The sequence below is a fragment of the Erythrolamprus reginae genome, chromosome 8 (genome assembly GCF_031021105.1).
Source record: "Erythrolamprus reginae isolate rEryReg1 chromosome 8, rEryReg1.hap1, whole genome shotgun sequence".
Lineage (NCBI taxonomy): Eukaryota > Metazoa > Chordata > Lepidosauria > Squamata > Dipsadidae > Erythrolamprus > Erythrolamprus reginae.
This window is the reverse complement of record NC_091957.1, coordinates 57,304,090-57,331,862: the sequence shown is the minus strand read 5'-3', so window position 1 is coordinate 57,331,862 and position 27,773 is coordinate 57,304,090. Positions and strand designations below refer to the sequence as shown.

General features: G+C 45.1%; 1 protein-coding gene and 2 non-coding genes across 6 annotated transcripts; all 3 read right to left on the bottom strand.

The window, feature by feature from the left end:
• Positions 1–1,031: 1,031 nt before the first annotated feature.
• PABIR2 (PABIR family member 2) lies at positions 1,032–26,442 on the bottom strand. Of its 4 annotated transcripts, none has more exons than XM_070759990.1 (10): positions 26,036–26,415; positions 23,797–23,875; positions 23,046–23,102; positions 21,949–21,992; positions 21,815–21,869; positions 21,521–21,622; positions 20,331–20,419; positions 17,346–17,410; positions 15,803–15,899; positions 1,032–1,522 (listed from the first exon to the last, which is right to left on the bottom strand). In XM_070759990.1, the coding sequence occupies exons 1-10, from the start codon at positions 26,143–26,145 to the stop codon at positions 1,513–1,515; spliced, it is 708 nt and encodes a 235-aa protein (XP_070616091.1). In that variant the 5' UTR covers positions 26,146–26,415; the 3' UTR covers positions 1,032–1,512. The 4 variants fall into 4 exon arrangements, with proteins under 4 accessions (XP_070616091.1, XP_070616089.1, XP_070616090.1 ...); XM_070759988.1 differs by lacking the exon at positions 1,032–1,522 and adding an exon at positions 11,348–13,277 and having other exon boundaries at positions 26,036–26,442; XM_070759989.1 differs by lacking the exon at positions 1,032–1,522 and adding an exon at positions 11,348–13,277 and having other exon boundaries at positions 17,346–17,407.
• LOC139171743 (small nucleolar RNA U109) lies at positions 16,992–17,124 on the bottom strand. Its single transcript, XR_011559797.1, has one exon. It is a non-coding gene; the product is annotated as a small nucleolar RNA U109 (small nucleolar RNA).
• LOC139171744 (small nucleolar RNA U109) lies at positions 23,203–23,336 on the bottom strand. Its single transcript, XR_011559798.1, has one exon. It is a non-coding gene; the product is annotated as a small nucleolar RNA U109 (small nucleolar RNA).
• Positions 26,443–27,773: the final 1,331 nt, after the last annotated feature.

Sequence of the window (27,773 nt, the reverse complement as noted above, 5' to 3'; positions counted from 1 at the left end):
AGGCGGGAGCGCTGCGCGGGGCAAGGCTTTCGCGGGCGGGATCGGGCGCAAGGGCAGCGCTGACAGGTTGAGCGCGGCTCTCTCTCCCGGCCGCAGACGGACCTTGACAATCTGGAGGAAGGATTCGAGAGTTGTTGCCTCAAGAGTTGTTAGGTTAACAACTCCTGAGGTAAAATCTTTAAGGGTTGTCCAGGAGAAGGCAAAGTTGGCTCTTCTGTGTGACTTGTGGACTTCAACTCCCAGAATCCCTCAGCTAGCACGAGTGACTCAGGGAATTCTGGGAGTTGAAGTCCTCACCTCATAGAAGAACCAACTTTACTTACCCCTGAGTCCTAATCCTACATAGCTTCAGCTTTGGTAATCTCACACTACTAACTGGAGCATACAAAACTTTCGCCAGACCAATCTTTGAATACAGCTTATCTGTTTGGAGCCCACACGGCATTTCGGACATAAACACTCTACAAAACGTCCAGAAATACTTTACTAGAAGAGCCCTCCACTCGCAACAGAATCCCCTACGCAACTAGACTTACAATCCTAGGTTTAGAGAGCCTAGAACTACGTTGCCTTCAACACAACCTAGGCACAGCCCATAAAAGTATCTGCTACAACATCCTTCCTGTCAACGACTACTTCCACTTCAACTACAACAACACTGGAGCACACAACAGATACAAACTCAAAGTAAACCGCTCTAAACTTGACTGCAGGAAATACGACTTTAGTAACCCAGTAGTTGATGCATGGAACTCACTACCTGAGTCTGTAGTACTATCACCAGACCCCCAAAACTTTACTCTTTTAGACTCTCCACTGTTGACCTCTCCAGATTCCTAAGAGGTCAGTAAGGGGCGTGCAAAAGTGCACCAGCGTGCCTTCCATCCACAATACGTACTTGGAAAAACATATAAATAAAAATAAACAAAATGTATGTACACAAAGTAAGAAACCAAAAGTGGGTGCTTTCATTCACAAGAACATCCTGGAAAAGTAACACAACCACAAAGCAATATATGTATTTTTCTGTTGTCACATTTGTTTATTTGAATGTTTTACATATTGATACATTATTTATGACGTTTCTTAGCCTCCAATTCTGTCTCTCAATGAAGACAAAATAAATAGTTTTCAAGGGTCAGCCAAAGCCCCTTGGGCCGTCCGAGGAGCTGAAGGATCGGGGCTAAGCTCACCCTGTCCGAAGAGGTCCAGATTCATCCAGGTTTAGGGAGGGCGGCTCTGAGCCAGTTCCAAAGCAAACCTCACACTCTCGAGCCTCGTCCTTCTTGCGGGGAGCGGTCAAAAAAGTCAAGATGGCGGCCGCAGCTGCCTCAGTGACCCCCATAAACATAGTCAGCCTTTGCTGATCCCCCCTTCTGTCTTGTGGGCCGCCTGGGCTACTTTTCCTTCTCTCTTCCTGCAAAATGCTTGATGCAGCTGTTCACTCCAGATGTGCAACAAGTCTCCTCTCCCTCTTGTGCATCGGCCCAGGGTGACTGTGGAAGATGAGCTTTATTCCTCCCTTTAAAAAAAAAAGAAAAAAAAAAGAATTTCTATTGAAATATATACATTAAAAAAGAAACAATGCAAAAAAGATACAAACATTAACATAAACACACATACAAAAGAAAAAAAATGAATTAAAATTAAACACATTGTCACTTTTTTACAGCTGTTACAGTCCTATGTAAAAGATTTGCTCTGGTATATATACACATGCATTATTTTTACCGCCTTGTGTTAATATTACAATGTTCCAATTAACTGAAATTGATGGAGGATGAGCTTAAAAAGCAAGGGCTTGGACGAGATTACTCGCAGGACCGCCTTCTGCCGCATGAATCCCAGCGACCGGTCAGGTCCCTCAGAGTCGGCCTTTTTCAGGTCCGGTCAACCAGACAATGTCACTTGGCGGCGCCTAGGGGAAGAGCCTTCTCTGTGGGGGCCCTGGCCCTCTGGAATCAGCTCCACCCCCTGCCCCCACCCTCCTCGCCTTCTATAAGTGTCTTGACTCATTTATACCACCAGGCGTGGGGCAATTAGATCTTAGGCCCCTGTAGGGCTGAGGTTTGAATGTATACGATTGATTTTTAAAATATTGGGGATTCTAGGTTATTTATCTACTTTAATTAATTGGATTTAGCTATTGCATTCTATTGTTTTATATGTTGTAAGCCACCTTGAGTCCTCGGAGAGGGGTGACATATAAATCAATGAATCGATCAAATAAATAAATAAATAAATAAATAAATAAATAAATAAGCTACACACCATCTTGGGGTGTGAATTGACAGATAGGAAGATAACGAAAAAAAACCATTGAAATTGAAGTGGGTGATGAACACGGTAACTTAAATGAAGAACTTAAAAACCCATCTATGCCGCCAGGCTTGGGGTCACAAGATCCTGTTGTTAGAATGTGAATAATTGATTTTTTTTAAAATGTTCCATGGTTTTTAGAATAGTTAATTATATTAATTGGATGTTAGATATTTATATTGTTTATTATTTTTTGATATGTTGTCAACCACCCCGAGTCTTTGGAGAGGGGCGGCATAGAAGTCCAACAAATAGATGGATGGATGGATGGATATATAGATAGATAGAGGAAGGAAGGGAGAGAGAGGGGGGAAGGAAGGAAGGGAAGGATTGAAGGAAGGAAGGAAGGAAGGGAGGAAGGAAGGAAGGAAGGAAGGATTGAAGGAAGGAAGGATTGAAGGAAGGAAGGAAGGAAGGGCTGAGAAAGAGTCATAATGGAAGGAGTAAGGAAAACTGATTGATAAGGCATGGTTGTGCAACTTATTATTATTTTTCCCCGATCAGCAAAAGGGAAAAAACATCTCCTACACTCTGCAAATGTTATGTCCCAGCCCTCCCGGATTTCTCATTGTCCCAAACTCAAAGGCTTTTTCGCTTTGGGGGCAAGGGTGGATTTTATTCTGTCCGAGGAGGAGCCGGCCTTCGGTTGCTCTGCTCTTCTTCTAACTTCCTTTTTCAAGATGATCGAGCCACCCAGTTGTTTTTCTTTCTGCTGTCAAAAAACCAGAGGGAGGAGGAAAAGAAAAAAGACCAAAAAGAAAGAAAGAGGAAGATGTTATTTAGCTAAACACGAAACCGAGCAAAAGGGACAACTTCCTGCTGGCTGTCCGGCCTGTTGTCTTCCTGCTTCTGGAAGAATTCAGACTTTGACTCAAGAGGGATTAACGTGAATTAAAACCAAAGAATGTTTTTCTGCAGCTTCACCTAATTTCAATCTCCACTCCTCCCCCCCCTTCCTAAAGCAAATTTTGCTTTGGTGCTTGTTTGTTTGAGAAACGGTGTAATTATCTGCATATGCCTTTTTGTCTGTAGGGTTGCACGATATTGTGTCTTGTGTCAGGAATGGCTCTCTAGCAAGCTCTTAGCAATTTTGTGGGTCTACGAGGGTCGCCCAGAAAGCGATGCACCCCTTTTTTTTTTCTCAGTCACACTACTACGCCCTGGTCCGATCACACCTGGAGTACTGTGTTCAGTTCTGGTCACCACACTTCAAAAAAGACATTGAAACTCTGGAGAAGGTGCAGAAAAGAGCAACCAGAATGATCAGGGGTCTAGAAACCAAGACTTACGAAGAGAGACTGCGAGAACTGGGCATGGATAGCCTAGAGAAAAGGAGGGCCAGAGTGGACATGATAACAGTCTACAGGTATACGAGGGGTTGCCACAGAGAGGAGGGGGCCACTCTATTCTCCAGGGCACCGGAGGGCCGGATGAGGAACAACAGCTGGAAGCTGACCAAGAAGAGATTCAACCTGGAAATAAGGAAGAACGTCCTGACGGTCAGAACGATCAACCGGTGGAACAACCTACCAGTGGAACAACATTGTGAACTCCAATACTCTGGACATTTTAAAGAGGAAATTGGACTGCCATTTGGCTGGGATGCTATAGGGTTGCGGCTTAGGCAGGGGGTTGGACGATGACCCGCATGGTCCCTTCCAACTCTAACAATAAATAAATAAATAAACAAACAAACAAATAAATAAATAAATACTGTAATGGTACAAAGCAGCGTGTCGTCATTGAATTTCTCACTGCAGAGAAAAAAACTGTTGGAAACATTCACAAACATTTGTGTACAGTTTAGGGAGAATCTGCAGTCGACAGAAGTACGGTTAGTCGCTGGGCACAGAGGGGGAGGCCAATACAGGGCAGAAATGGCTTCGTGACCAGAACAAGGAGTGGTACCGACAGGGCATACACGCCCTTGTGTCTCACTGGAGGAAGGCCACAGAACGGGACAGAGATTACGTGGAAAAATAGGGAGTGTGGAAGAAACATCATTCTTTCTTGTGTGTAAGTTTCATTGTGTTCAATAAATAATTGTTGAAGAAAAAAAAATGTGGTGCATTACTTTCTGGGCGACCCTCGTATCTTCCCTGCAATTCAAGACATGGCAAGACATGGCACTTGCTAACACGCTAAAGCCAAGGTTATGGGTGCCCTTATAAATGTTACCTGCACTTTTCCAGCAGGAAAAAAGAAGAAAAAATTGAAAACCGAACAGTTGGGTGGGGGAATCAGCATTTGCTAAGCGGGTGGGTTTAGGAGTGTGACTTCTCCTCTTCTGTGTCAAGTTGTCTTGGTGTGCGGTGCTCTGTAGCGACGTTTTGAGGGTAGGAGTTGAAGCAGTTTATGTTCAGGATGCGAGGGGTCAAGATGTAGACGGGCTACAAGAATGGTGGAAGGTCTTAAGCATAAAACCTATCAGGAAAGACTTCATGAACTCCATCTGTCTAGTCTGGAGGACAGAAGGGAAAGGGGGGACATGATCGAAACATTTAAATATGTTAAAGGGTTAAATAAGGTCCAGGAGGGAAGTGTTTTTAATAGGAAAGTGAACACAAGAACAAGGGGGCACAATCTGAGGTTAGTTGGGGGAAAGATCAAAAGCAATGTGAGGAAATATTATTTCACTGAAAGAGTAGTAGATCCTTGGAACAAACTTCCAGCAGATGTGGTAGATAAATCCACAGTAACTGAATTTAAACATGCCTGCGATAAACCTAGATCCATCCTAAGATAAAATACAGGAAATAGTATAAGGGCAGACTAGATGGACCATGAGGGCTTTTTCTGCCGTCAATCTTCTATGTTTCTATGTTTCTTTGAATGAGGAAGGAAGGAAGGAAAGAAGGAAGAAAGAAAGAAAGAAAGGAAAGAAAGCGAAGAAATGAAGGAAGAGAAGGAAGGAAGGAAGAGAAAGGAAGAAGGAAAGATGGAAGAATCCACAGTAACTGAATTTAAACATGCCTGGGATAAACATAGATCCATCCTAAGATAAAATACAGGAAATAGTATAAGGGCAGACTAGATGGACCAGGAGGTCTTTTTCTGCTGTCAGTCTTCTATGTGTCGTATGTTTCTATACAAATAAAACGATTACGAAATAGGAAGAAATATGAAGATAGATACAGAAATGAATGGGGGAAATGAAATTTCACTTTTCTTCCAGTCCTTCTAAAGGTAAGAGCCAGAAAAATATTATCCTCCCCTGGGACTATTGAAAGGGCAAAACTTTCCTTCTTTATACTGTACTGTCATTTTAAAAAAAACGCCCATCAATTGCAGCCTCGCTCAGAGTAAAAAAACCCCGCCAATCCTAAAACGGAGGCATTGGGAGCAGGCCCCCTGCGCCGTTGACGCGATCGTTGCTTTTTAAAATTCATTGCTGCCCTTGGAGAGGTGTGTTCTCCCCTCGCAGCCTCCGTTTCCTCCAGCCTGCAAGATCCACTCAACTCCTGCACCAGCTGTGAGCCCGTAGAAATCTATATTTATATTTATGATGAACACAAACCTCTGGAGACGGTGGTGAGCGCAGCCAAAAATACGACAGTGTGGTGGATGCGAGTGTGAGTGTTTTTATAAGGGCTAAACTTTTGACCTGCACCCAAGAGGGGTGGAGAAAAATAAGGCAGGGGGGCTAGAGTTCTCATCTATAATAAAAACATCTATTTTCTCAATGCTCTAAACCAGAGGTCTCCAACCTTGGCAACTTTAAGCTTGGTGGACTTCAACTCCCACAAGTCTTAAAGTTGCCAAAGTTGGCAACTTTGCAGGCTGAGGAATTCTGGGAGTTGAAGTCCACGTCTTAAAATGGCCAAGGTTGGCAACTTAGAAGGCTGAGGAATTCTGGGAGTTGAAGTCCAGGTCTTAAAATGGCCAAGGTTGGCAACTTAGAAGGCTGAGGAATTCTGGGAGTTGAAGTCCACGTCTTAAAATGGCCAAGGTTGGCAACTTAGAAGGCTGAGGAATTCTGGGAGTTGAAGTCCACGTCTTAAAATGGCCAAGGTTGGCAACTTAGAAGGCTGAGGAATTCTGGGAGTTGAAGTCCACGTCTTAAAATGGCCAAGGTTGGCAACTTAGAAGGCTGAGGAATTCTGGGAGTTGAAGTCCACGTCTTAAAATGGCCAAGGTTGGCAACTTAGAAGGCTGAGGAATTCTGGGAGTTGAAGTCCACGTCTTAAAATGGCCAAGGTTGGCAACTTAGAAGGCTGAGGAATTCTGGGAGTTGAAGTCCACGTCTTAAAATGGCCAAGGTTGGCAACTTAGAAGGCTGAGGAATTCTGGGAGTTGAAGTCCACGTCTTAAAATGGCCAAGGTTGGCAACTTAGAAGGCTGAGGAATTCTGGGAGTTGAAGTCCACGTCTTAAAATGGCCAAGGTTGGCAACTTAGAAGGCTGAGGAATTCTGGGAGTTGAAGTCCACGTCTTGAAATGGCCAAGGTTGGCAACTTAGAAGGCTGAGGAATTCTGGGAGTTGAAGTCCACGTCTTAAAATGGCCAAGGTTGGCAACTTTGCTGGCTGAGGAATTCTGGGAGTTGAAGTCCGCCAGGCTGAAAAGTTGCCAAGGTTGGAGATCCCTGCTCCTAAACGGAAGCGGACTTACACGCTGCCTGATCTACCTTATAAACATTACCTGCACTTTTCCAGCGGGAAAAAAGAAGAAAAAATTGAAAACCATACAGTTGGGTGGGGGAATCAGCATTTGCAAAGCGGGTGGGTTCAGGATAGTGACGGATGAACAGGAAGCCCACCAGGATGGAGCTGGGGGCCAAAAACCCACAAGCCTGTAAATTAAAAACAATAAAGGAAAGAGGTTGAGTCAAGGGGCTCCCTCCCTATCGGTTTCTTGCACATTTTCAGCAGTTGGGAATCAACGCCGGGTGTTGTTGAAATTGTGCTGTTTATCTCTTGACTGGTAGGACAAGACAAAAAAAAACAAAGATCACCAACCCAAAAGTCCATGGAGGTTCTCAGCCATCCAGGTCGTGGCTCTTCCGAAGGGGATTTTCCAAAAGGCAACTGGGTTTCGGTTTTTTTCCTTGAAGACTTTTCTCTTCTCGCGCAAGAATCTTTCTTCAGTTTGGCTCTCAGTTCTTCAGAGCTGGAACAGAACAAGAGAGTTGGAAGGGGTCTTGGAGGTCTTCTAAGTCCAACCCCCTGGTTGAGCAGGAGCTTCTTCTATAACAGCGGTTCTTCAACCTTTCTAATGCCGCGACCGCTTAATAGCCGCTTAAGTCTGCGGAGAGGGGCAGCATACAAATCTAATAATAATAATAATAATAATTATTATTATTATTATTATTATTCTTGGAGCTGAAATCCATTGCAACGACTGGCATAAGCCCGTGAAAGTGGTCCCAGTGGTACTTGGCACGCTGGGCGCAGGGCCAAAGGATCTCAGTGGACATTTGAAAACCATCGGAATTGACAAAATCTCCACCTGTCAATTGCAAAAGGCCGCTTTACTGGGATCGGCAAACATAATTCGCCGCTACATCACGCAGTCCTAGGTGCTTGGGAAGCGCCCGACTGGTGATGAAATATGAAATCCAGCATAGTGATCTTGTTTGCTGTGTTGTACTGACATAATAATAATAATAATAATAATAATAATAATAATAATAATAATAATAATTTATTCGATTTGTACGCCACCCCTCTCCGAAGACTCGGGGCGGCTCACAATGGTAAACAATATATAACAAAGCCAATAATTAAAAACTTAGTGTAAGAACCCGTATTGTTAAAATAATCACACAACCCAATCATGCTGTTTGTTCTGGGAAAAATAGAAGGAAAGACTAGTATGTTGATTTGACTGTTTTTTAGGAAAATGGGATAAAAATCTAACACTGTTAAATAAGCTGTTTTCGCCCTCCCCAGGCATTGAGTTATGGGTCTGGGCATTCGGGCATGTGCGATAGTGAACGGGCACACTTTTTTGGCATCCAAGGGGGGAAAAATCACTGGTGTAGGGAGCAGGGGGCTAGAATAGAAGACATCCAAGGCCCCTTCCAGCTCACTCTATACTAAATCATCCCCCCCCGCTTGAAATAACCCCTCGGCTTAAAACTGTCGCTTTGACCTCATTCCCCATCTCCCATCCCTCCAAATCCCCCTCCTCCTCCTCGTTACCTTTCATGCCGAGTTTACAATTACCCAGGGGAGTAAAAATAGCACCACGAGCTATGTGATGTCACTGTGGCCTACCACATGCTTCCTGTGTTTTAACCGCTCGTTTTTGGCTAATGCCAACCTTGCTGGTGGCTCGCCGATTGGTAACACTTGCTTGGACACCACCGAGAGAGTCGATTTCTTTTAAGCCCACCTTTTTCTTGTCAAGGGCCGGCAGAGAAATAGATAGAAGATTGACGGCGGAAAAAGACCTCCTGGCCCATCTAGTCTGCCCTGATACTATTTCCTGTAATAGGATGGATCTATGTTTATCCAAGGCGTGTTTAAATTCAGTTACTGTGGATTTACCAACCACGTCTGCTGGAAGTTTGTTTCAAGCATCTGCTACTTTTTTGATAAAATCATATTTTCTCACGCTGGTTCTGATCTTTCCCCCAGCTAACCTCAGATTGTGCCCCCTTGTTCTTGTGGGACATATAGAGAGAGACGGAGAAAGAGAGAGAAGTGAGGGGAGAGAAAAATGGAGGGGGAGAGAGACAGACACACACAGAGACAGAGAGAGGAGGAAGAGCGGGAGGAGTGGGGGAGAAATAGGGAGAAAGAAATCGAGGGAGAGAAAGAGACAGCACAGACAGACAGACAGAAGGAAGACAGAGAAGAAGTGGGGGAGAGATAGAAAGAAATGGAGAGAGAGAGAAAGTGACATTCAGGCAGAGAGAGAGAAAGAGAGGAGTGCGGAAGAGAGGAGTGGGGGGGGGGGAAACATAGAAGACCGACAGCAGAAAAAGACCTCTGGGTCCATCTAGTCTGCCCTTCTACTAGTATTTCTTGTATTTTATCTTAGGATGGATCTATGATTATCCCAGGCAGGTTTCAATTCAGTTCCTGTGGATTTACCAACCACGTCTGCTGGAAGTTTGTTCCAAGCATCTACTGCTCTTTCAGTCAAATAATATTTCCTCCCCTTGCTTCTGATCTTTCCCCCAACTAACCTCAGATTGTGCCCCCTTGTCCTTGGGCTCACTTTCCTGTTAAAAACACTTCCCTCCTGAACCTTATTGAACCCTTTCACATATATCAATGTTTCAAGGGAATCCTGCCCCGAGGGACCTTCCATAGGAATGGCTGCAGTGCAGGAAGACGCCACTAGAGGGAGGATTCGGCGGTGGAGGGAACGGGGCCGGTTTCCGACCTCTTCAGTTTCTGCAACTCCAGCCTTGTTATCGCACACATACAATTATGAACTTCCCCCTGAAAGGGAGAATCCTGAACAGATGGAACGGTGTCTGCAGCGGGAGAGGGAGGGAGGAAGAGGAAAAGCCCGCCTGGAAAAAGCATGAATCACCCATGACAAAATTGCTGAGTGGAGCGAGACTTTGCGCCCAAGATGCTGCTGCGGTGCAATTGCTCCCGATTTAGCGCAGGTTCTGCTGCAGATAAACTGGCTCAGGAAACATTGCTGGAGCATTCGAGAAGCCTTCTTCTGCAAGAGACATACACGGTGTGTTCCAAAAGTAATGCAATTTTTTTTTAAAGTAATTGAACAGATTTGCACGAATACTTAAAATTCTTCAAAGTACTGTCCTTGGGCCTCTACACATTTTTCCCAGCGACTCTGCCGTGACCGGTACACGCCCTGGAGGACCTCTCACAAGGTCTTCGTCACAGCTGATTGGATCTCTTCGGTGGCCAAAAAACAGCGCACTACTGTACTGAGCCAATCAGGCTCTGGGATACAAAGCAGCACTCCCTGGTTGGTCACTTCTCCATCAATCAACCAACTGTGTGTTGTTTACAACCTTATGTAGGCAAGTAGCGTCTCAGATCGAGTTCCGCAGAAAACCCGCGAAGTAGCAAAAATCCACGTCATATTTTTTCTATTGATATTTTATAAAAAACCGCGATGCACCGAGTCCGCGAAAGGTGAACCGCGAAGTGGCGAAGGATTCACTGTACCAATAAGCAGTAGCTATGGGTGTCCACACAAGCTCGCAGAATTATTAGTTTCCTTTCTCTCACTTATCATATATATTCTCTTCCTTTCATATACATTCATACCTCGTCTTACGAACCTAATTGGTTCCAGGGGGAGTTTCGTAAGACGAAAGGTTCGTAAGACAAAACATTGTTTCCCATAGGAAACAATGTAAAGTCAATTAATCTGTGCAACCAAACCCCCCCCCCCCCCCCCAAAAAAAAAACGCTGCCGCCCGGCTGTCACTTTTTAAAACAGCCTGGGGGCTTCTCAGCGACCTCCCGAACGCCGAACCCGAACTTCCGGGTTCGGCGTTTGGGAGGCCGCCGAGAAGCCCCCAGGCTGTTTTAAAAGGTGACAGCCGGGCTGGGGGGGCTTCCCAGCAACCTCCCAAACCCCAAACCCGGAAGTTCGGCAAAAGTTCGGGGTTCGGGAGGTTGCTGGGAAGCCCCCCAGCCCAGCTGTCACCTTTTAAAACAGCAGGGCGGCTTTCCAGCAGCCTCCCGAAGCCAAACGCCAAACCCGAACTTCCGTGTTCGGCGTTCGGAGGCTGCTGGGAAGCCCCGCCGCCCGGCTGTCACCTTTTAAAACAGCCGGGGGGGGGCTTCCCAGCAGCCTCCCGAGCGCCGAACACGGAAGTTCAGGTTTGGCGTTCATAACACGAAAAAAGTTCATAAGAAGAGGCAATTTTTTTCTGAACCCCGGGTTCGTATCTCGAGTTGTTCGTAAGATGAGGGGTTCGTATCTTGAGGTACCACTGTATCCTCTCCTCTAAGTTCACTTTTACCCTTATATATATTACTACATGTCCATTTTTCTTCCTATGTATTTGTGTATTGGACAAATGAATAAATAAAATAAATAAAAAATAAATAAATTTGTGCTGCTTGAAAAGGAAAAGATACCAGCGAATATCTTACAATATTTATTGGAAGTGGGGAAACTAACTCTCCATATTGAGATCACAAGAACGGAGGCACAGCTGGCCCGAAGGGAGGACTTATTACAATTCCAAACAAACACTTTCGAAACCAAAATGCTAAAAGTACGGAAAACGAAACGGCCTCTTTTTTTAGGCCTCTCCCCCTCCCCTCTGCAGACAGGCAAACTTGTTGGCAGAGATTCCGGTGCCTTTCAGGTCAGCACAATCCCATGTCAAATTCAGTGCTATTATCTTACCCAAGGGGGTGGGGAGGGAGAAAACACCCCCTCCCCAACTTGGATTTGACAAAAAGAGCGTGTGGATACTCACAAACATTCAAGAGGGGAAGCGTACATTGGTTTTTTTTGTTTTTCTCAGACAAGGTTGCCTATTCAATACAGACCATAGCCAGCACTCACGAAACATAAAAAAGGGATTCAATCATAAAAAAATACTATAATTCAACACCAGACTTTTTTTTTTTTACAGTTATAAATAATAAATAGCATAACACAGTAGATTACAAGTGGATCTCTTTTCTGTTGGTTAAGCCTGGTTAGGTCTCAAGAAGTAAAGAAACTGTTTGCTGCAGCCCAAACTGAGCCCAGCTACTACAGGTTGTCCCTCCTCCTAGCTTAAAGGTCAAGCTCCTTGCGAACCAACAGAGTTTTGAGCCCAACGATCGGGGAGTTTGTCTTGGGGCTGCTGCCCAGGCAAACCTAACCCTGAAGAGACCCCCTTTTAGCCCCCCCAGGAGCAGCAGGAGGGCAGCAACGCCTCCCCCTTAAAGCCTTTCCCCTCCACCCAGCTCCTTTGCTTACATTCTTCCATCCTTTTACTAGGCCTCCTAAGGCACAAACGTTGCTCAGTGCCGCGGGAGACACCGACTATTTGACCTATTCTACTTGATAGCCAAAAACAATTTCCCCCTTTCCCCCACCCCAAAAAAATAATTTTGCAACCGGTCATCCCTGCAGCCTTGGAAGCCATCTCTGTACAACCCCAGAAACAGCAGGCAAGTTAAATCCTCCACCGTCTGCAAACGGAACCAGCCTTCTTCCCAAAGTGTTTTGGTTCACAAAGGTGACGGCGGCAGCCGCTACGAGCCACCAAGGGCAATTTTGCAACCTCCTCCTCTTCTCTGGAAATGAAAAAGTAGAAGATGCAACTGAGAAATAAAGAAGTTCCTCCTATAAAATAACTATTTAGGGGTTTTGTGAATTTGGGGGGGGGGGGGACAGGGGAGGAGGCTCAGAATGTGCCCGATGTCCAGCAGAAAACAGTCCATTTCTCCCCCCTAAATGAATTTCTAGAGCAATCTAGGTTATTCTTTAAAACAAGACACAGTTTTCTAACGATTCTCTCACCCCCAACCTTCACCTCCAGAACCCACGACCATGATAGCAACAGCGAAAGGCTTCCCCGCCTACCATTCCCACACTAATATAAATTAGGTGTTTCTTTTGAAAAAGTTCTAAAAAGCGTTGCGGTTTCTTTGAAAGCAAAGATAGTAATGATTTCAACAGATATGGGTAAAATAACAGGTTGGGTTTAAAAAAAACACAAAAAAGCTGGTTAAGGGGCTGACAGGTTGGTTGGAAAGAGGAAAGCTCGTCAAAACCATAAGTTGCCAAGGATTAAAGTCGCATTCGTATTTCCACTCAGTACTTAAAATCCTCAGGTCCTGGAGGATTTATTTCCCGTGGACTTTCTCAGCGCCTACGCAGAAGTGAGGGGACGGAGCGTCCACCCCCTGCCTGGGAGAGAAATCACTTGGGAGAAAGGTCATCCATCAAGAGGAAGGAAGAGCAGGAGTTGGAGCACGCGAGGGGCGATTCGGTGGCGGTGCTGCCTTTGGCCAAGGAGTCGGAGGAAGAGCTGACACTGCTGGTGCTGCCGTCCAAGATATCCGAAGACAAACTGGGAAGAAACAGGGGGGAAAGACGCCATTTTATTCGGGCAGGATTTGGATAAAGAATGGCCCTTAGACAGTATCCCGAAGGAGAATAAACCGCCAGGGATGCCTGCAGACCCATACTGGGCAAATAAATCGGAGGGGGGGGAGGGATATTACATTAAATAGCAATAGCACGTAGACTTTTATACTGCTTCCCAGCCCTCTCTAAGCAGTTTACAGAGTCATCCTACTTCCCCCAACCACTTGGGTCCTCATTCTACCAACCTTGGAAGGAAAGTTGAGTAAATCTTGAGCCTGGTGCAATGAACTGCCAAAGAGTAGGCAGTCAGCAGTCAGCAGAAAATGTAGTACTGCACTCTAACCACTGTGCCTCATTTATTTATTATTATTTATTAATTAGATTTGTATGCCGCCCCTCTCCGTAGACTAGGGGCGGCTAACAACAGTAAAAAGACAATATGAACAAATCTAATATTAAAAGTAATGTAAAAAACCCCAATTTAAGAAACCAATCATACATACAGACATACCATGCATACGTTTTATAAGGGTAGGGAAAGGGAATATCTCAATTCCCCCATGCCTGACGACAGAGGTGGGTTTTTAAGGAGCTTACGAAAGGCAAAGAGGGTGGGGGCAACTCTGATATCTGGAGGGAGTTGGTTCCAGAGAGTTTAGTTGACGGGACCCAGAGAAGGCCAACTCTGTGGGACTTAACTGGTCGCTGGGATTCGTGCGGCAGAAGGCGGTCCCGGAGATATTCTGGTCCGATGCCATGAAGGGTTTTATAGGTCATAACCAACACTTTGAATTGTGACCGGAAACTGATTGGCAACCAATGCAGACTGCGGAGTGTTGGTGTAACATGGGCATATTTGGGAAAGCCCATGATTGCTCTCGCAGCTGCATTCTGCACGATCTGAAGTTTCCAAACACTTTTCAAAGGTAGCCCCACATAGAGAGTGTTGCAGTAGTCGAGTCTCGAGGTGATGAGGGCATATTATTAAATAAGTATTATTTATCTCATAAGTTAATTAGAATAAATGATTTTCAGGTTTGACACCCTGCAAAGGATACCAAGTTTGCCCCTTCTTTTACTTGGAGTCAAGGACAGGATTTTTTTTGGGGGGGGGGGAGGGGGGGATAAGATGCTTCTCTTTTAAACCTAGACTTCTTTCCACAATGTTATATACACAAACTCTGTACCCGCAACTCACTTTTTCCTTTGCTCACACAAGTTTGACTGAACAGCTTCTGAAGCATTTAATCCATTCAGGAGCTCCAGCAGGTCACCTCAACCTCACGGGGTGAAATGTTTGCAGGTGGGGGAAGGCAGTGAAATCCCAGCCCCATGGAACGGACCATCCAGAATTAAGATCGGTTTTGTGATTCACCCGAGTCACAAGGCAGAGAAATTTAAGTCCCACCTCCTTCAACTGGCAACCCTAAACTTCTGCAGTTGTCGGATTTATTTTCTCCTTCCTATTTGCTTGAGGAGCCAAGGGGGAATCTAACGTGCCATAACGGACACCAAAAAAGGCGAGTCTGCGAAGAATCAACCTTGTCCAAATGGAGCCGCTGACCGGTGGCAGCTTTTCAGAGGATCAGACAAAACTATGTCCCAGTTAACCCAAAAAACATAGAAACATAGAAGATTGACAGCAGAAAAAGACCTCATGGTCCATCTAGTCTGCCCTTATTCTATTTCCTGTATTTGATCTTACAATTGATATATGTTTATCCCAGGCATGTTAAGATTCCATTTCTGTGGATTGACCAATCATGTCTGCTGGAAGTTTGTTCCAAGCATCTACGACTTTCAGCCAAATAATATTTTCTCACGTTGCTTCTGATCTTTCCCCCAACTAACTTCAGATTGTGTCCCCTTGTTCTTGTGTTCACTTTCCTATTAAAAACACTTCCCTCCTGAACCTTATTTAACCCTTTAATGTATTTAAATGTTTAGATCATGTCCCCCCTTTTCCTCCTGTCCTCCAGACTATACAGATTGAGTTCATGAAGTCTTTCCTGATACGTTTTATGCTTAAGACCTTCCACCATTCTTGTAGCCCGTCTTTTGATCAGTTCAATTTTATCCATATCTTTTTGTAGGCGAGGTCTCCAGAACTGAACACAGTATCTCACCAGAGCTCTATACAGTGGGATCACAATTTCCCCCTTCCTGCTTGTTATACCTCTAGCTATGCAGCCAAGCATCCTACTTGCTTTCCCTACCGCCTGACCGCACTGTTCACCCATTTTGAGACTTAGTTTAGATTCTTGAACATAACAGAAATCGCTACCCCTAGAAATGGCTTGAACTGAATCTCAGAACTTCTGTCCTGGAAGCAAACATCTTGCCAACACTTTGTAGCCCTTTCTTAACTCTTCTTAATCTCAGTACGGGTCATAAAAATTACACGCGCTGTATGAAACTGTAAGGAGCAGAGGACACAACTGCCTTGGCAGCCCATTTATAAGGGGGCGGTGGCATATTCCAGACCACCTTTCTGCTGAAACCATTTACCATGAGCTGAGGTCAGTCAGGTGGGTGACATCAGGAGAGAGCATGTTGGTGGTTCCTTGGAAAAGTCTCTTTGGCTGGCTTTCGGTCTCCATTTCACCTGTGGGGATTCAAGCCGTTCTTATGACATTTGGAAAGGAAGCTTTTTAAGAGAGGCGATTCCATCATCTACTTTGGACAGACACACTTTGCCATGGGAGAAAGATAATGTCGGCATGGCACAGAAAATCAAAGCTTTGTGAAGAACAAAGTGAAGAGTTGTGCTATGAACACACATAAAGGGTGCCTTATTCTTGACATTGAGCAGGTAGGAAGTTTCCCTCCTAGTCTCTTTTTGAAAAATAAGCCTTGGCAAACTACCCAGAGTACAAGGCTGTTTTTCAAAAGGAGGGAGGGTTAACCCTTCCCTCTCTTAGAAACATAGAAGACTGACGGCAGAAAAAGACCTCATGGTCCATCTAGTCTGCCCTTATACTATTTCCTGTATTTCATCTTACAATGGATATACAGTATGTTTATCCCAGGCATGTTTAAATTCAGTTACTGTGGATTTATCTATGTCTGCTGGAAGTTTGTTCCAAGGATCTACTACTCTTTCAGTAAAATAATATTTTCTCATGTTGCTTTTGATCTTTCCCTCAACTAACCTCAGTTTGTGTCCCCTTGTTCTTGTGTTCACTTTCCTATTAAAAACACTTCCCTCCTGAACCTTATTTAACCCTTTAACATATTTAAATGTTTCGATCCTGTCCCCCCTTTTCCTTCTGTCCTCCAGACTAGACAGATGGAGTTCATGAAGTCTTTCCTGATACGTTTTATGCTGAAGACCTTCCACCATTCTTGTAACCTGTCTTTGGACCCGTTCAATTTTCTCCAGAATTGAACACAAGGAATTCTCCCGCAAGCTCCAACAACATTCCCAGACCATATCCAATAGTTTGCAGGGTTTCCCACCCCCTTCTTAATTAAGCAGAAGAGAAGAAAAAGTTTCTACTTTCTGCTTAGAGACATGAGGGAGGGAGGGGGAGAGAGAGAGAGACAATTGTCAATAACCCCCTCTGAGAATTCCAAGACCAAAATCCAAGATTTTTTCAGTTTCCTGCTTGCTTCTGAGCAGATTTATTGAAGGTTGCTTTCGTAGCCCTACTGGGATCAGCTAGGGACCGTGTAAAACAGGAGCAATTGGTGTTTTTAATGTAGGAGAAATATACTACCATTCAGCCCCTACTCCAAAGCTGGTGGCCCTGAAATCTCCTTATTTTATAGCGCTGAAGGAATATGCATTCTCCTTAAGAGCACAGAAGAATGAGACTTCCATCACGCGGAAATGCAAGGGGGGGGGGCATTCTCAGTGGTCAAATACACCAGCCTTGGTCCAAGAACTTTATACATATGTCTCTGTAAATTGACATCATTCCATCAAGAGAAATTGATCGATAAAACAAACTCTCTCCCCCTCAAGTATATAGCAACCAGCAGTTGGGGGAAGATCCTTGTGGTGTCTAATACTTGATATACTGGTCAATATTTTGGAAGCATTACCTACCTTTCCTTTTAATGGGACCAAGTACGCTGGGTCTGATACAGTTGATTGGACTCTGACTCCTCCTGCTAAAATCAAAGTCGGAGAATTATCTTTCTAGGATGTTTGAAAACTCTGAAGGTCGTAAGGAAACACACCCCTGAATTATTTTAAAATCAAGTGTCTGTTTTAAGACTATAATTACGTATGAGCTCCAGAAATAGGAGACCCCACTTTCTGCCTGCCTTAAAAGCTAATGTAACCAAAGGTTTCTGGGAGGTGTAGTACATAGTAATATCTCCGGGACCGCCTTCTGCCGCACGAATCCCAGCGACCGGTTAGGTCCCACAGAGTTGGCCTTCTCCGGGTCCCGTCGACTAAACAATGTCGTTTGGTGGGACCCAGGAGAAGAGCCTTCTCTGTGGCGGCCCCGACCCTCTGGAACCAGCTCTCCACAGATATCAGAGTTGCCCCCACCCTCCTTGCCTTTCGCAAGCTCCTTAAAACCCACCTCTGTCGTCAGGCATGGGGGAATAGAAATTTTCCCTTCCCCCTAGGCTTATAGAATTTATACATGGTATGTATGATTGGTTCTTTAAATTGGGGTTTTTTAGATTATTTTTAATATTAGATTTCTTTACATTGTCTTTTTTATTGTTGTTAGCCGCCCCGAGTCTGTGGAGAGGTGCGGCATACAAATCTAATAAATACAAATACAATACAAATTTGGAAGCAACCAATCTGGACAGAATGGACACGATTTCTTGTAGAGGACATTTGGAGGGGCCAATAAACAAATTAACGTTAAGATGCATGTAGCATTTCTTAAATTTCACAAGCAAGTACCGGAGTTTAATCCTTTAAAAAGAAAGCTAGATTTATACGTGACTGAAGTAGATTTTAGATTTACAGCTGACTGAGATGTTTCTTAAGTTTCATAAGCTAGATACCTGTTGGAGTTTAATTCTCTGTTTTCCAGATTTCTACCTTCTTGGACCTTTCTCTACCTTACCCTATCCGGGAGCCTTTAAGAGATATGATATGCAATGTTCATTATCTCTTCCTGTCCTGTTAGTTCTACCCGCTGACTGGGCACGGCAACTGCCTGAGACCACTTACCAAACAAAAAATAGCAGAATAATTTGTTTATGAATCATTTTTAAAGCTTTTCTGACAAAGGGGACATCTACAAGAGACACATGTTCTTGTGAACTTGTAGTCTCACTTAAGAAAAAGACAGCAAGTTGTTGCTTCGTACAAAGAATTGTTCCATTGCACCGCCTAGGAGTTTCCTCGCCCTCATTTCAAAGAATGCCACGCAGACCTTTTGGTGATGGTTAAAAGCAACCTATATTTTATAAAATATGGGATAAAGTATATAAATGGTGGAATTTTAAAAATAGTTTTCAAAATTAAATAAGTAAGAATTTATAATTATTTGAACTTATTAATTTGATGGTAAACCATATGCATATATGAATAGCTGAAAAATAATATAAACATAAGGTAGTTTTGCAATATGATAAATTTAGAAGTGATATATTTTATATTCTATTTTAGATTAAAACATTTAGTTTAGTTTAGTTTAGTTAGATTTGTATGCCGCCCCTCTCCAAAGACTCGGGGCGGCTAACAACAATTAAAAACACAATGTAACAAATCTAATATTAAAAAGTAATCTAAAAAAACCCAATTTAAGAGACCAATCATACCAACAAGCATACCATGTATAAATTCTATAAGACTAGGGGGAAGGGAGAAAATTTTTTCAATTCCCCCGTGCCTGACAACAGAGGTGGGTTTTAAGGAGCTTGCGAAAGGCAAGGAGGGTGGGGGCAACTCTGATATCTGGGGGGAGCTGGTTCCAGAGGGTCGGGGCTGCCACAGAGAAGGCTCTTCTCCTGGGTCCCGCCAAATGACATTGTTTAGTCGACGGGACCCGGAGAAGGCCAACTCTGTGGGACCTAACCGGTCGTTGGGATTCGTGCGGTAGGAGGCGGTCCCAGAGATATTCTGGTCCGGTGCCATGAATAATAATTTAATATTTGATAGATAAGAAAATTAATTAACATAGAGAATATAGAGTTAAATTTAATAAGACTATAGAGTATGTATGTTATGTTTTTGTATTGATCTGATCATAGTTAGGCTTTTTTCTTTTTTGTATTAGTTAGACTTCTATGATAAGCGGAGCAATGGTACCTCTTTAATGTTGAATGTTGTTTGACCTTTGTCTTTTGAAAAACTAATTTAAAAAATTATTTTTAAAAAAAAGCAACCTATGGAATGGAGGACTAGGAACTACAGCCATTAATCTGACGATGTCTACGCAACCTCCAAAGGGAACCATCCAGCCAGAATCTGCTTTAAGGCAAGACGTTCGCAATTCTTGGAACATTTGCTGATATTAGTCCCGTCCTTGGGTGGATCTTTATTCAGGTGCTATTACTATTATTATTATTATTATTATTTATTGGATTTGTATGCCGCCCCTCTCCGCAGACTCGGGGCGGCTAACAACAGCAGTAAAACAGTACAACAAAATCCAATACTAAAAAAGCAGTTAAAAACCCATTATATAAAGACCAATCATACATACAAACATACCATACATAAAACTGTGAAGGCCTAGGGGGAAAGTGTATCTTAGTTCCCCCATGCCTGGCGGCAGAGGTGAGTTTTAAGCAGCTTACGAAAGGCAAGGAGGGTGGGGACAATTCTAATCTCTGGGGGGAGTTGGTTCCAGAGGGTCGGGGCCGCCACAGAGAAGGCTCTTCCTCTGGGTCCTGCCAAGCGACATTGTTTGATTGACAGGACCCGAGAAGACCCACTCTGTGGGACCTAACTGGTCGCTGGGATTCGTGCGGCAGAAGGCGGTCCCTGAGATAATCTGGCCCGGTGCCATGAAGGGCTTTATAGGTCATAACCAACACTTTGAATTGTGACCGGAAACTGATTGGCAACCAATGCAGCAGTGAAACCGTTATTATTAAGAAGGCCTGGACTCACTTTGAAAATCTCCTTGTGGGACTAGGAATAGGGCTCGGAGGCAATCCGTTACTGCTCACAAACATTTGCAGAGACGGCGAGAAGCATTGCTAGGAAGGAAAAGCATAACATTTGCGTGGGATTTGAAAAGGCAGAAATGAAAAACTCACCAGCATGATCCATGGACGCGAGGGGAAGTGGCAAAGAAGGATAGGATGCTACCAGTGGCCTCCTTGGCTAAGCCACCACACAATCCTCATTATTTTCTGATTCACACAACGGGCAATTCAGGCTGCTGAGCTGGCAGCTAAAAGGGGCAATTGAAATGGCCGAGAAGGCAAGGAAAAAAGGTGGGGAAAACCTACCAGCACTTAGAAACATAGAAGACTGACGGCAGAAAAAGACCTCATGGTCCATCTAGTCTGCCCTTATACTATTTCCTGTATTTTATCTTACAATGGATATACTGTATGTTCATCCCAGGCATGTTTAAATTCAGTGACTGTGGATTTACCAACCAAGTCTGCTGGAAGTTTGTTCCAAGGATCTACTACTCTTTCAGTAAAATAATATTTTCTCATGTTGCCTTTGATCTTTCCCCCAACTAACTTCAGATTGTGTCCCCTTGTTCTTGTGTTCACTTTCCTATTAAAAACACTTCCCTCCTGAACCTTATTTAACCCTTTAACATATTTAAATGTTTCGATCATGTCCCCCCTTTTCCTTCTGTCCTCCAGACTCTACAGATGGAGTTCATGAAGTCTTTCCTGATACGTTTTATGCTTAAGACCTTCCACCATTCTTGTAGCCCGTCTTTGGACCCGTTCAATTTTGTCAATATCTTTTTGTAGGTGAGGTCTCCAGAACTGAACACAGTATTATTCCAAATGTGGTCTCACCAGCGCTCTATATAAGGGGATCACAATCTCCCTCTTCCTGCTTGTTATACCTCTAGCTATGCAGCCAAGCATCCTACTTGCTTTCCGTACCGCCCGATCACACTGCTCACCCATTTTGAGACTGTCAGAAACCACTACCCCTAATTAACTACAAATATTCACCAGCAAACTTTGGGGGGGAGCCCTCCTTGGCGAGCGAGCGCCCTGGGGGAAAGGCGCTTAAATGGGCTCAAAACACAGACACAGAGCCCAGCAGGGGAAAAGCCATCCTTTTTAAATAGAGGGTGACAGTGTTGGCTCTACCCGACTTACCTTTCCTATCCCTCTGGTGGGCGAAGGAGCTGGAGAAACAGGAATGAAGTCTATTCTCTTTGGAGAGGAGGATTTTTCGGATTTGTCCAAGTCGTTGTCGCTCTGGGAACACAAAGCCTCCCGTTTATGATTGACGCGGCGTGTGGCAGCCTGAAAAGCTGAGCCGTTCTAAGGGAAAGCCAAGGGGCGAACCAGCCTCTCCCCTTAAGCCACATCTGTTCACGCTCCTTATTATGTTCACTGGTTAAGTGAAGGAGTGGAATTAATAATATTAAACATCTGTAAAGATATTACCAGGCTCAAGCTTTCTTCCCACGATTGGCTGATCTGCATTGCGGTTTGCACTTCCCTAAAACACAGAAAGGGTCATCAGTGCCACCACGGGACCAGAGGGGGCCACTTCCAGAGCGCGTCTCAATCACACCTACCTTTCGTGGGCCGTTTCTCTGTTCATCAGGTCCACTCCTTCCTCCTGAGGAAGAGGAAGAATCAATGTCTCGGGGGTCCGCACTGCCTAGATTGATTGGCCCTTTGCTATCGGTGTAGTTAAGAGCAGAGAGGAGCAACATAGAAACATAGAAGACTGACGGCAGAAAAAGACCTCCTGGTCCATCTCGTCTGCCCTTATACTATTTCCTGTATTTTATCTTAGGATGGATCTATGATTATCCCAGGCATGTTTCAATTCAGTTACTCTGGATTTACCAACCACGTCTGCTGGGAGTTTGTTCCAAGGATCTACTACTCTTTCAGTCAAATAATATTTCCTCACGTTGCTTTTGATCTTTTCCCCAACTCACTTCAGTTTGTGTCCCCTTGTTCTTGTGTTCACTTTCCTATTAAAAACACTTCCCTCCTGGACCTTATTTAACCCTTTAACCTATTTAAATGTTTTGATCATGTCCCCCCTTTCCCTTCTGTCCTCCAGACTTCATGAAGTCTTTCCTGATATGTTTTATGCTTAAGACCTTCCACCATTCTTGTAGCCCGTCTTTGGACCCATTCAATTTTGTCAATATCTTTTTGTAGGTGAGGTCTCCAGAACTGAACACAGTATTCCAAATGTGGTCTCTCCAGCGCTCTATATAAGGGGATCACAATCTCCCTCTTCCTGCTTGTTATATCTCTAGCTATGCAGCCAAGCATCCTACTTGCTTTTCCTACATGCTCAGCTGAACCCTTGCCTGGGTGCGAGAATATCCCTTTACACTCAGGTGCAAGCTGGAAACTGTGCCTGCGTCTCCAGCCTTGGCAATTTCACAACTTGAGGTCCACAAGTGGCAAAGTTGCTAAGGCAGGAGAGCCCCGCAGTCTCGAGGGTTTGTGTGTGTGTGTGTGTGTGTGTGTGTGTGTTTTCACAAAAGAAAGCTCCAGCCACAGGGAGAACATCTGAGGTTCAATTTACCTAGGCTGCCAAAAATGTCATCGTGCCAGCTATGTTTTGACTCAGTCGAAAAAGAATCTGCAGAGAAACCCGATATATGTTATTTTCACGGAAGAAAGGAACCCGGTTTTATACACTTACCCTTCTGATCTGATGGAGCCGACTACTAGGGATACGGATTGGAGATGATGATATCAGCTGGGGGGAAAAAAATACAGGCAGACGTTTCAAAAGCAGACAGCATAAAACAAAAAGCACAGGCAAAACAAAACCTTCCTTCCTTTCAGAAGCACTGTTTCCATGTTGGAGAAATATACTACCACGCAGCCTGTGCTTCAAGGCAGGTGGCCCTGAAACCTCCTCGTTTTGTAGCACTGAAGGAATACTCATTCTCCTTGGAAGGAAGAAGAATTAACAGTTTCCATCATGCAGAACCACGCCAGCACCCATGCCAAAACAACACAAAGAATGACAAAATAAAGCCTATTGCGCTGTGAATTTTAACTGTTAAGAAAAGACATTTAACTCAAGTGCTTTTTGCCAAAACAGGCAACACAACTTGTTTTGGCAAAGCAAAGCACAGCTGCAGAGCTAACTATATGTTTTAAAATCCAAAGGGGCATTTTTGATGCTGTTGAACCCAACCAAGACCCCGAAAGAAATTGCACGCTCCGGATGTCTCAGCCTTTGGAAAGGCCCCTGCTCAGGATTTAGCTGACAACTTCATTCTAGGACCTCCTCTCTCCTGGGTCACGTGACACCAGATGATCCTATGTTTGCCCACCCTGTGTTTCCCCAGTGCGTGTATGTGCACATTCACAAATACATCCGCAGGCCAATTCCTAAGTCTCCAGGAAGACTGAAAATCTTTCTGTGCCTCCCAAACACTCACCATGCTATGCCGGTTCATAACTGTTGTGCTGTTCCTGCGGGTTCGTAAGACGTAAGGCTGAAAAACCTGCGAATTGTCACTGGAAAGAAATAAAGTAGAACTGTTACATCTCTACAGTGGTTTTTCTACCCCTTTGGTTTTTTTTTTTACCACTGATCTAACTTCCATCCTTTTTCAGACAGTGACCTTTTTTTATTATACACCTTAATAGAATAGAATAGAATTCTTTATTGGCCAAGTGTGATTGGACACACACAAAAATTGTCTTTGGTGCATATGCTCTCAGCAGACATAAAACAAAAAATATATTATTTGTCAAGAATCATGAGTTACAACACTTAATGATTGTCATAGGGGTGAAATAAGCAATGAGGAAACAATGAATACTAATAAAAATCTTAAGGATACAAGCAACAAGTAAAGGAAGCCACCTGTCCTTTCGCTTACAACTGTTCTTTAGGGTGCTATGTAAATTGCCAGGGCTATAAACATGTAGGTTATATACCTATCATTGCCTTCCCTCAACCCTTGAGCAGGTACCCAAAGAACTGGTTAATTCTGTGGGTTCTGCACCAGAGGGGGAAAGATAACTTGATAACTTCCTTTGCAAATCTAGGTCACTCCAGCTGGGGAATTCTGCCATGAATTGAAATCTACATCTCTCAAAGTTGCTGAGGCTAAGAAACACCGATGTAGACCAACCTAGGTCATCTCAAAATGCCACATTATTATAAACCTTGCTGCTTTAATTATACATTATCATCGTTATTTTTTGGTCTTTTATTACTCTCTGAGGTTTTGCAGCTGCACTTCTTTGGCAAGGTGTGTGTGGGGGAAGACTTTTTCCTTGCATCGCCACCATAGGCATGCCCATCTCTCTCCAACACTCCCTGGTCTGCATTGGCTGCCAATTGGTTTCCAGACTCAATTCAAAGTGTTGGTTATGACCTATAAAGCCTTACATGGCATCGGGCCAGAATACCTCTGGGGCCACCTCCTGCCACATGAATCCCAGCGACCGGTCAGGTCCCACAGAGTCGGCCTTCTCCTAGTCCCATCAACTAGACAATGTTACTTGGTGGGGCCTAGGGGAAGAGCCTTCTCTATGGTGGCCCCAGCCCTCTGGAATTAACTCCCCCCAGAGATTATCTGCCCCCACCCTCCTTGCCTTCCATAAGAGTCTTAAGACCCATTTATGTCGCCATGCTTGGGACGATTAGATCTTAGCTGCTGGTCAACGAATGACTGAGGTTAGTTGGGGGGGAAATCAGAAGTAACGTGAGAAAATATTATTTTACTGAAATAATAGATGCTTGGAACAAACTTCCAGCAGACGTAGTTGGTCAATCCACAGGAACTGAGTTTAAACATGCCTGGGATAAACATCGATCCATCCTAATATAAAATACAGGAAATAGTAGAAGGGCAGACTAGATGGACCAGGAGGTCTTTTTCTGTGGTCAATCTTCTATGTTTCTATGATTGCATTGTTGCTGTATGAATGGGTGTGATTGATTTTAATGTAACTAGGAATTTTAAATAGTTATGTAATTTTGAGTTTAATTGGACTTAGTCATATTGTAACTTACTGTTTTTATACATTGTAAGCCACCTCTAGTCTTCAATAAAGAAATAAACCCACTTTTTCTAAATTTGATTGCATCGTTTTCACTGGTTGAAATTTTAGGGCGGGGGTGCACCAGAGGGAAGGGCGGAAAGAAAAGTTTGGGAACTGCTGACCCAATTTTTATTAATTTAAAAAAGGAATTGCAGGTTTATATCAATTGCATCCTTCTGGCAAGCCAGAAACAACAACTGGCCACCCACCTCCAAGAAAATCTGGGGGGGGGGGGTCCTCCCCAAGCCAGAGGCCTTTCCTGTGTGTTCTGGGGGCCCCCCAGGCCCTTCAAGCGACCCCCACAAACTCAAATAAATCCCTTTTTGCAACAATAGAAACAAGATTGACGGCAGAAAAAGGGGGCGGACAGGGCGCCTCCAGACCTGCTTTCTCCAACCTGGAGCCCTTTGGAAGAAAAGAAGAAGGAAAAAAGCCCACGTGCCTCAACCGGGCAAGGGCTGGGCAGCATGGGCTTTATAGTCTGAGCGTCTGGCGAAGAGGGCGGATGGGACGAGCCCTCTCCTCCGCCTGGACTGCAGAGACCATCCTACGCGGCAGGCCCGGCTTTGCACTCCTTGCACTCTCTTCCCCTCACGGGTGGCGGATGGGTCTTGTAGTCACCTGAGGCCGTGGATGAGCGGCGCGCTGTTGGAACGCCTCAGGCCACCGCCGTCGCCGCTCCCGGCCGGGGGCAGCTCCAGGTCCAGCTCCATCTTCTCGGCCTGGGCCATGGCGAGGGCGGCGCTCAGAGGAGAGGAGGAAGGCCGCTTGCCCGGCTCATGCCCGGCGGGATGGCGGGGCGCCGCGACGGCGGGGCTCGACGGAGGCCTCAAGCCGCCTCCCCCGGCTACAGGCTCCGCGGGCCGGGGCGGTGCAGTGGGATTCGGCAGCCCCGGCGCCGGCGGCGCCCCATGCCGGGGGAATCCAGGGGCGGCAGCGGCGGCGCTCTGCCTCTTCGTGGCCGCGGCCCGGCCTGGCCAGCCCGGCGGCTCTCTGAGGGGAAAAGGAGAGGTGGGTGCGCGCGCACCCGCCTCGGCTGCGTCTGCGCGGTGGCGGCGGTTGTCAAGGCGGTGGGACAGTAGCGGTTCGGGGTAAAGGGGAGGAAAGGAGTTAGGCCGCTGCGCGGTCCTGCGCTTGCGCGACGGCCTCGCTCTGGCCGCCGCGGGCGGATGCTCGGCTCCTCCCCTTTCCCTGCGGGGTTGGTGGGGGGTGGGAGAAAGGCGAGCTGTAAAGAAGAAAGAAAGACGAATCACGCTTGGCCGGGCCGCCAGGGAAGGCGCTGATTCGTTGCGCGTCGGGTTACTTTGTAAGCGTCGCTCCGCTCCGACTGGCCAATCGGAGGAGCGCTTTAAGCGAGGCGGCCCGGGAACGTTCTTTGGTCTCCCCCCCTCTCCTTTTTTTGGGCCTATTCTAGGTGGCGAATTTGAATCCTGCCTTGCAGCATTTTGGTATTTAACGCGGGTCTTTCTTCTTTTTTTTTAAAAAACAATGCTGGGAGTTGAAGGGCCTGCTTGTCTTTTGTTCGCCTTCTGGTCCGCGAAAGCGGGGCGGCACAATAGAAAAAGAACGGTAGGCAGCCCACCTGAAAGGTGCCAAGGGTAGGATTCGCACCTGGGTCCCAAGTCATGATCCCAGCAGCTTGGTTCGCTCAAGGGATTTCCCTCCTGGGCTGCATCTCAAATCAAATCCTGGGGAGCCCTGACAAGACAGGTGAACAAATAATGCCTGGAGACCTCACCTACAAAAAGATATTGACAAAATTGAACGGGTCCAAAGACGGGCTACAAGAATGGTGGAAGGTCTTAAGCATAAAACGTATCAGGAAAGACTTCATGAACTCAATCTGTCTAGTCTGGAGGACAGAAGGAAAAGGGGGGACAAGATCGAAACATTTTAAATATATTAAAGGGTTAAATAAGGTTCAGGAGGGAAGTGTTTTTAATAGGAAAGTGAACCCAAGAACAAGGGGACACAATCTGAGGTCAGTTGGGGGAAAGATCAGAAGCAACGGGAGAAAATATGATTTGACTGAAAGAGTAGTAGATGCTTGGAACAAACTTCCAGCAGACATGGTTGGTAAATCCACAGTAACTGAATTTAAATGAGCCGGGGTGGCGCAGCAGGTAGAGTGCTGTACTGCAGGCCACTGAAGCTGACTTGTAGATCTGAAGGTCAGCGGTTCCAATCTCAACACCGGCTCAAGGTTGACTCAGCCTTCCATCCTTCCGAGGTGGGTCAAATGAGGACCCAGATTGTGGGGGCAATAGCCTAGCTCTGTTAAAAAAAGTGCTATTGCTAACATGTTGTAAGCCGCCCTGAGTCTAAGAAGGGCGGCATAAAAATCGAATAAATAAAATAA

What these genes read in the sequence shown, in the direction of transcription:
- PABIR2 (XM_070759988.1), bottom strand. Translation starts at nt 26,145, where the DNA reads ATGGCCCAGGCCGAGAAGATGGAGCTGGACCTGGAGCTGCCCCCGGCC. An exon ending in TTATGAACCGGCATAGCATG is followed by an intron (nt 23,103 to 23,796) that starts GTGAGTGTTTGG and finishes TTTTCCCCCCAG; the next exon opens with CTGATATCATCATCTCCAAT. An exon ending in CCACCAGAGGGATAGGAAAG is followed by an intron (nt 20,420 to 21,520) that starts GTAAGTCGGGTA and finishes TTTCCTTCCTAG; the next exon opens with CAATGCTTCTCGCCGTCTCT.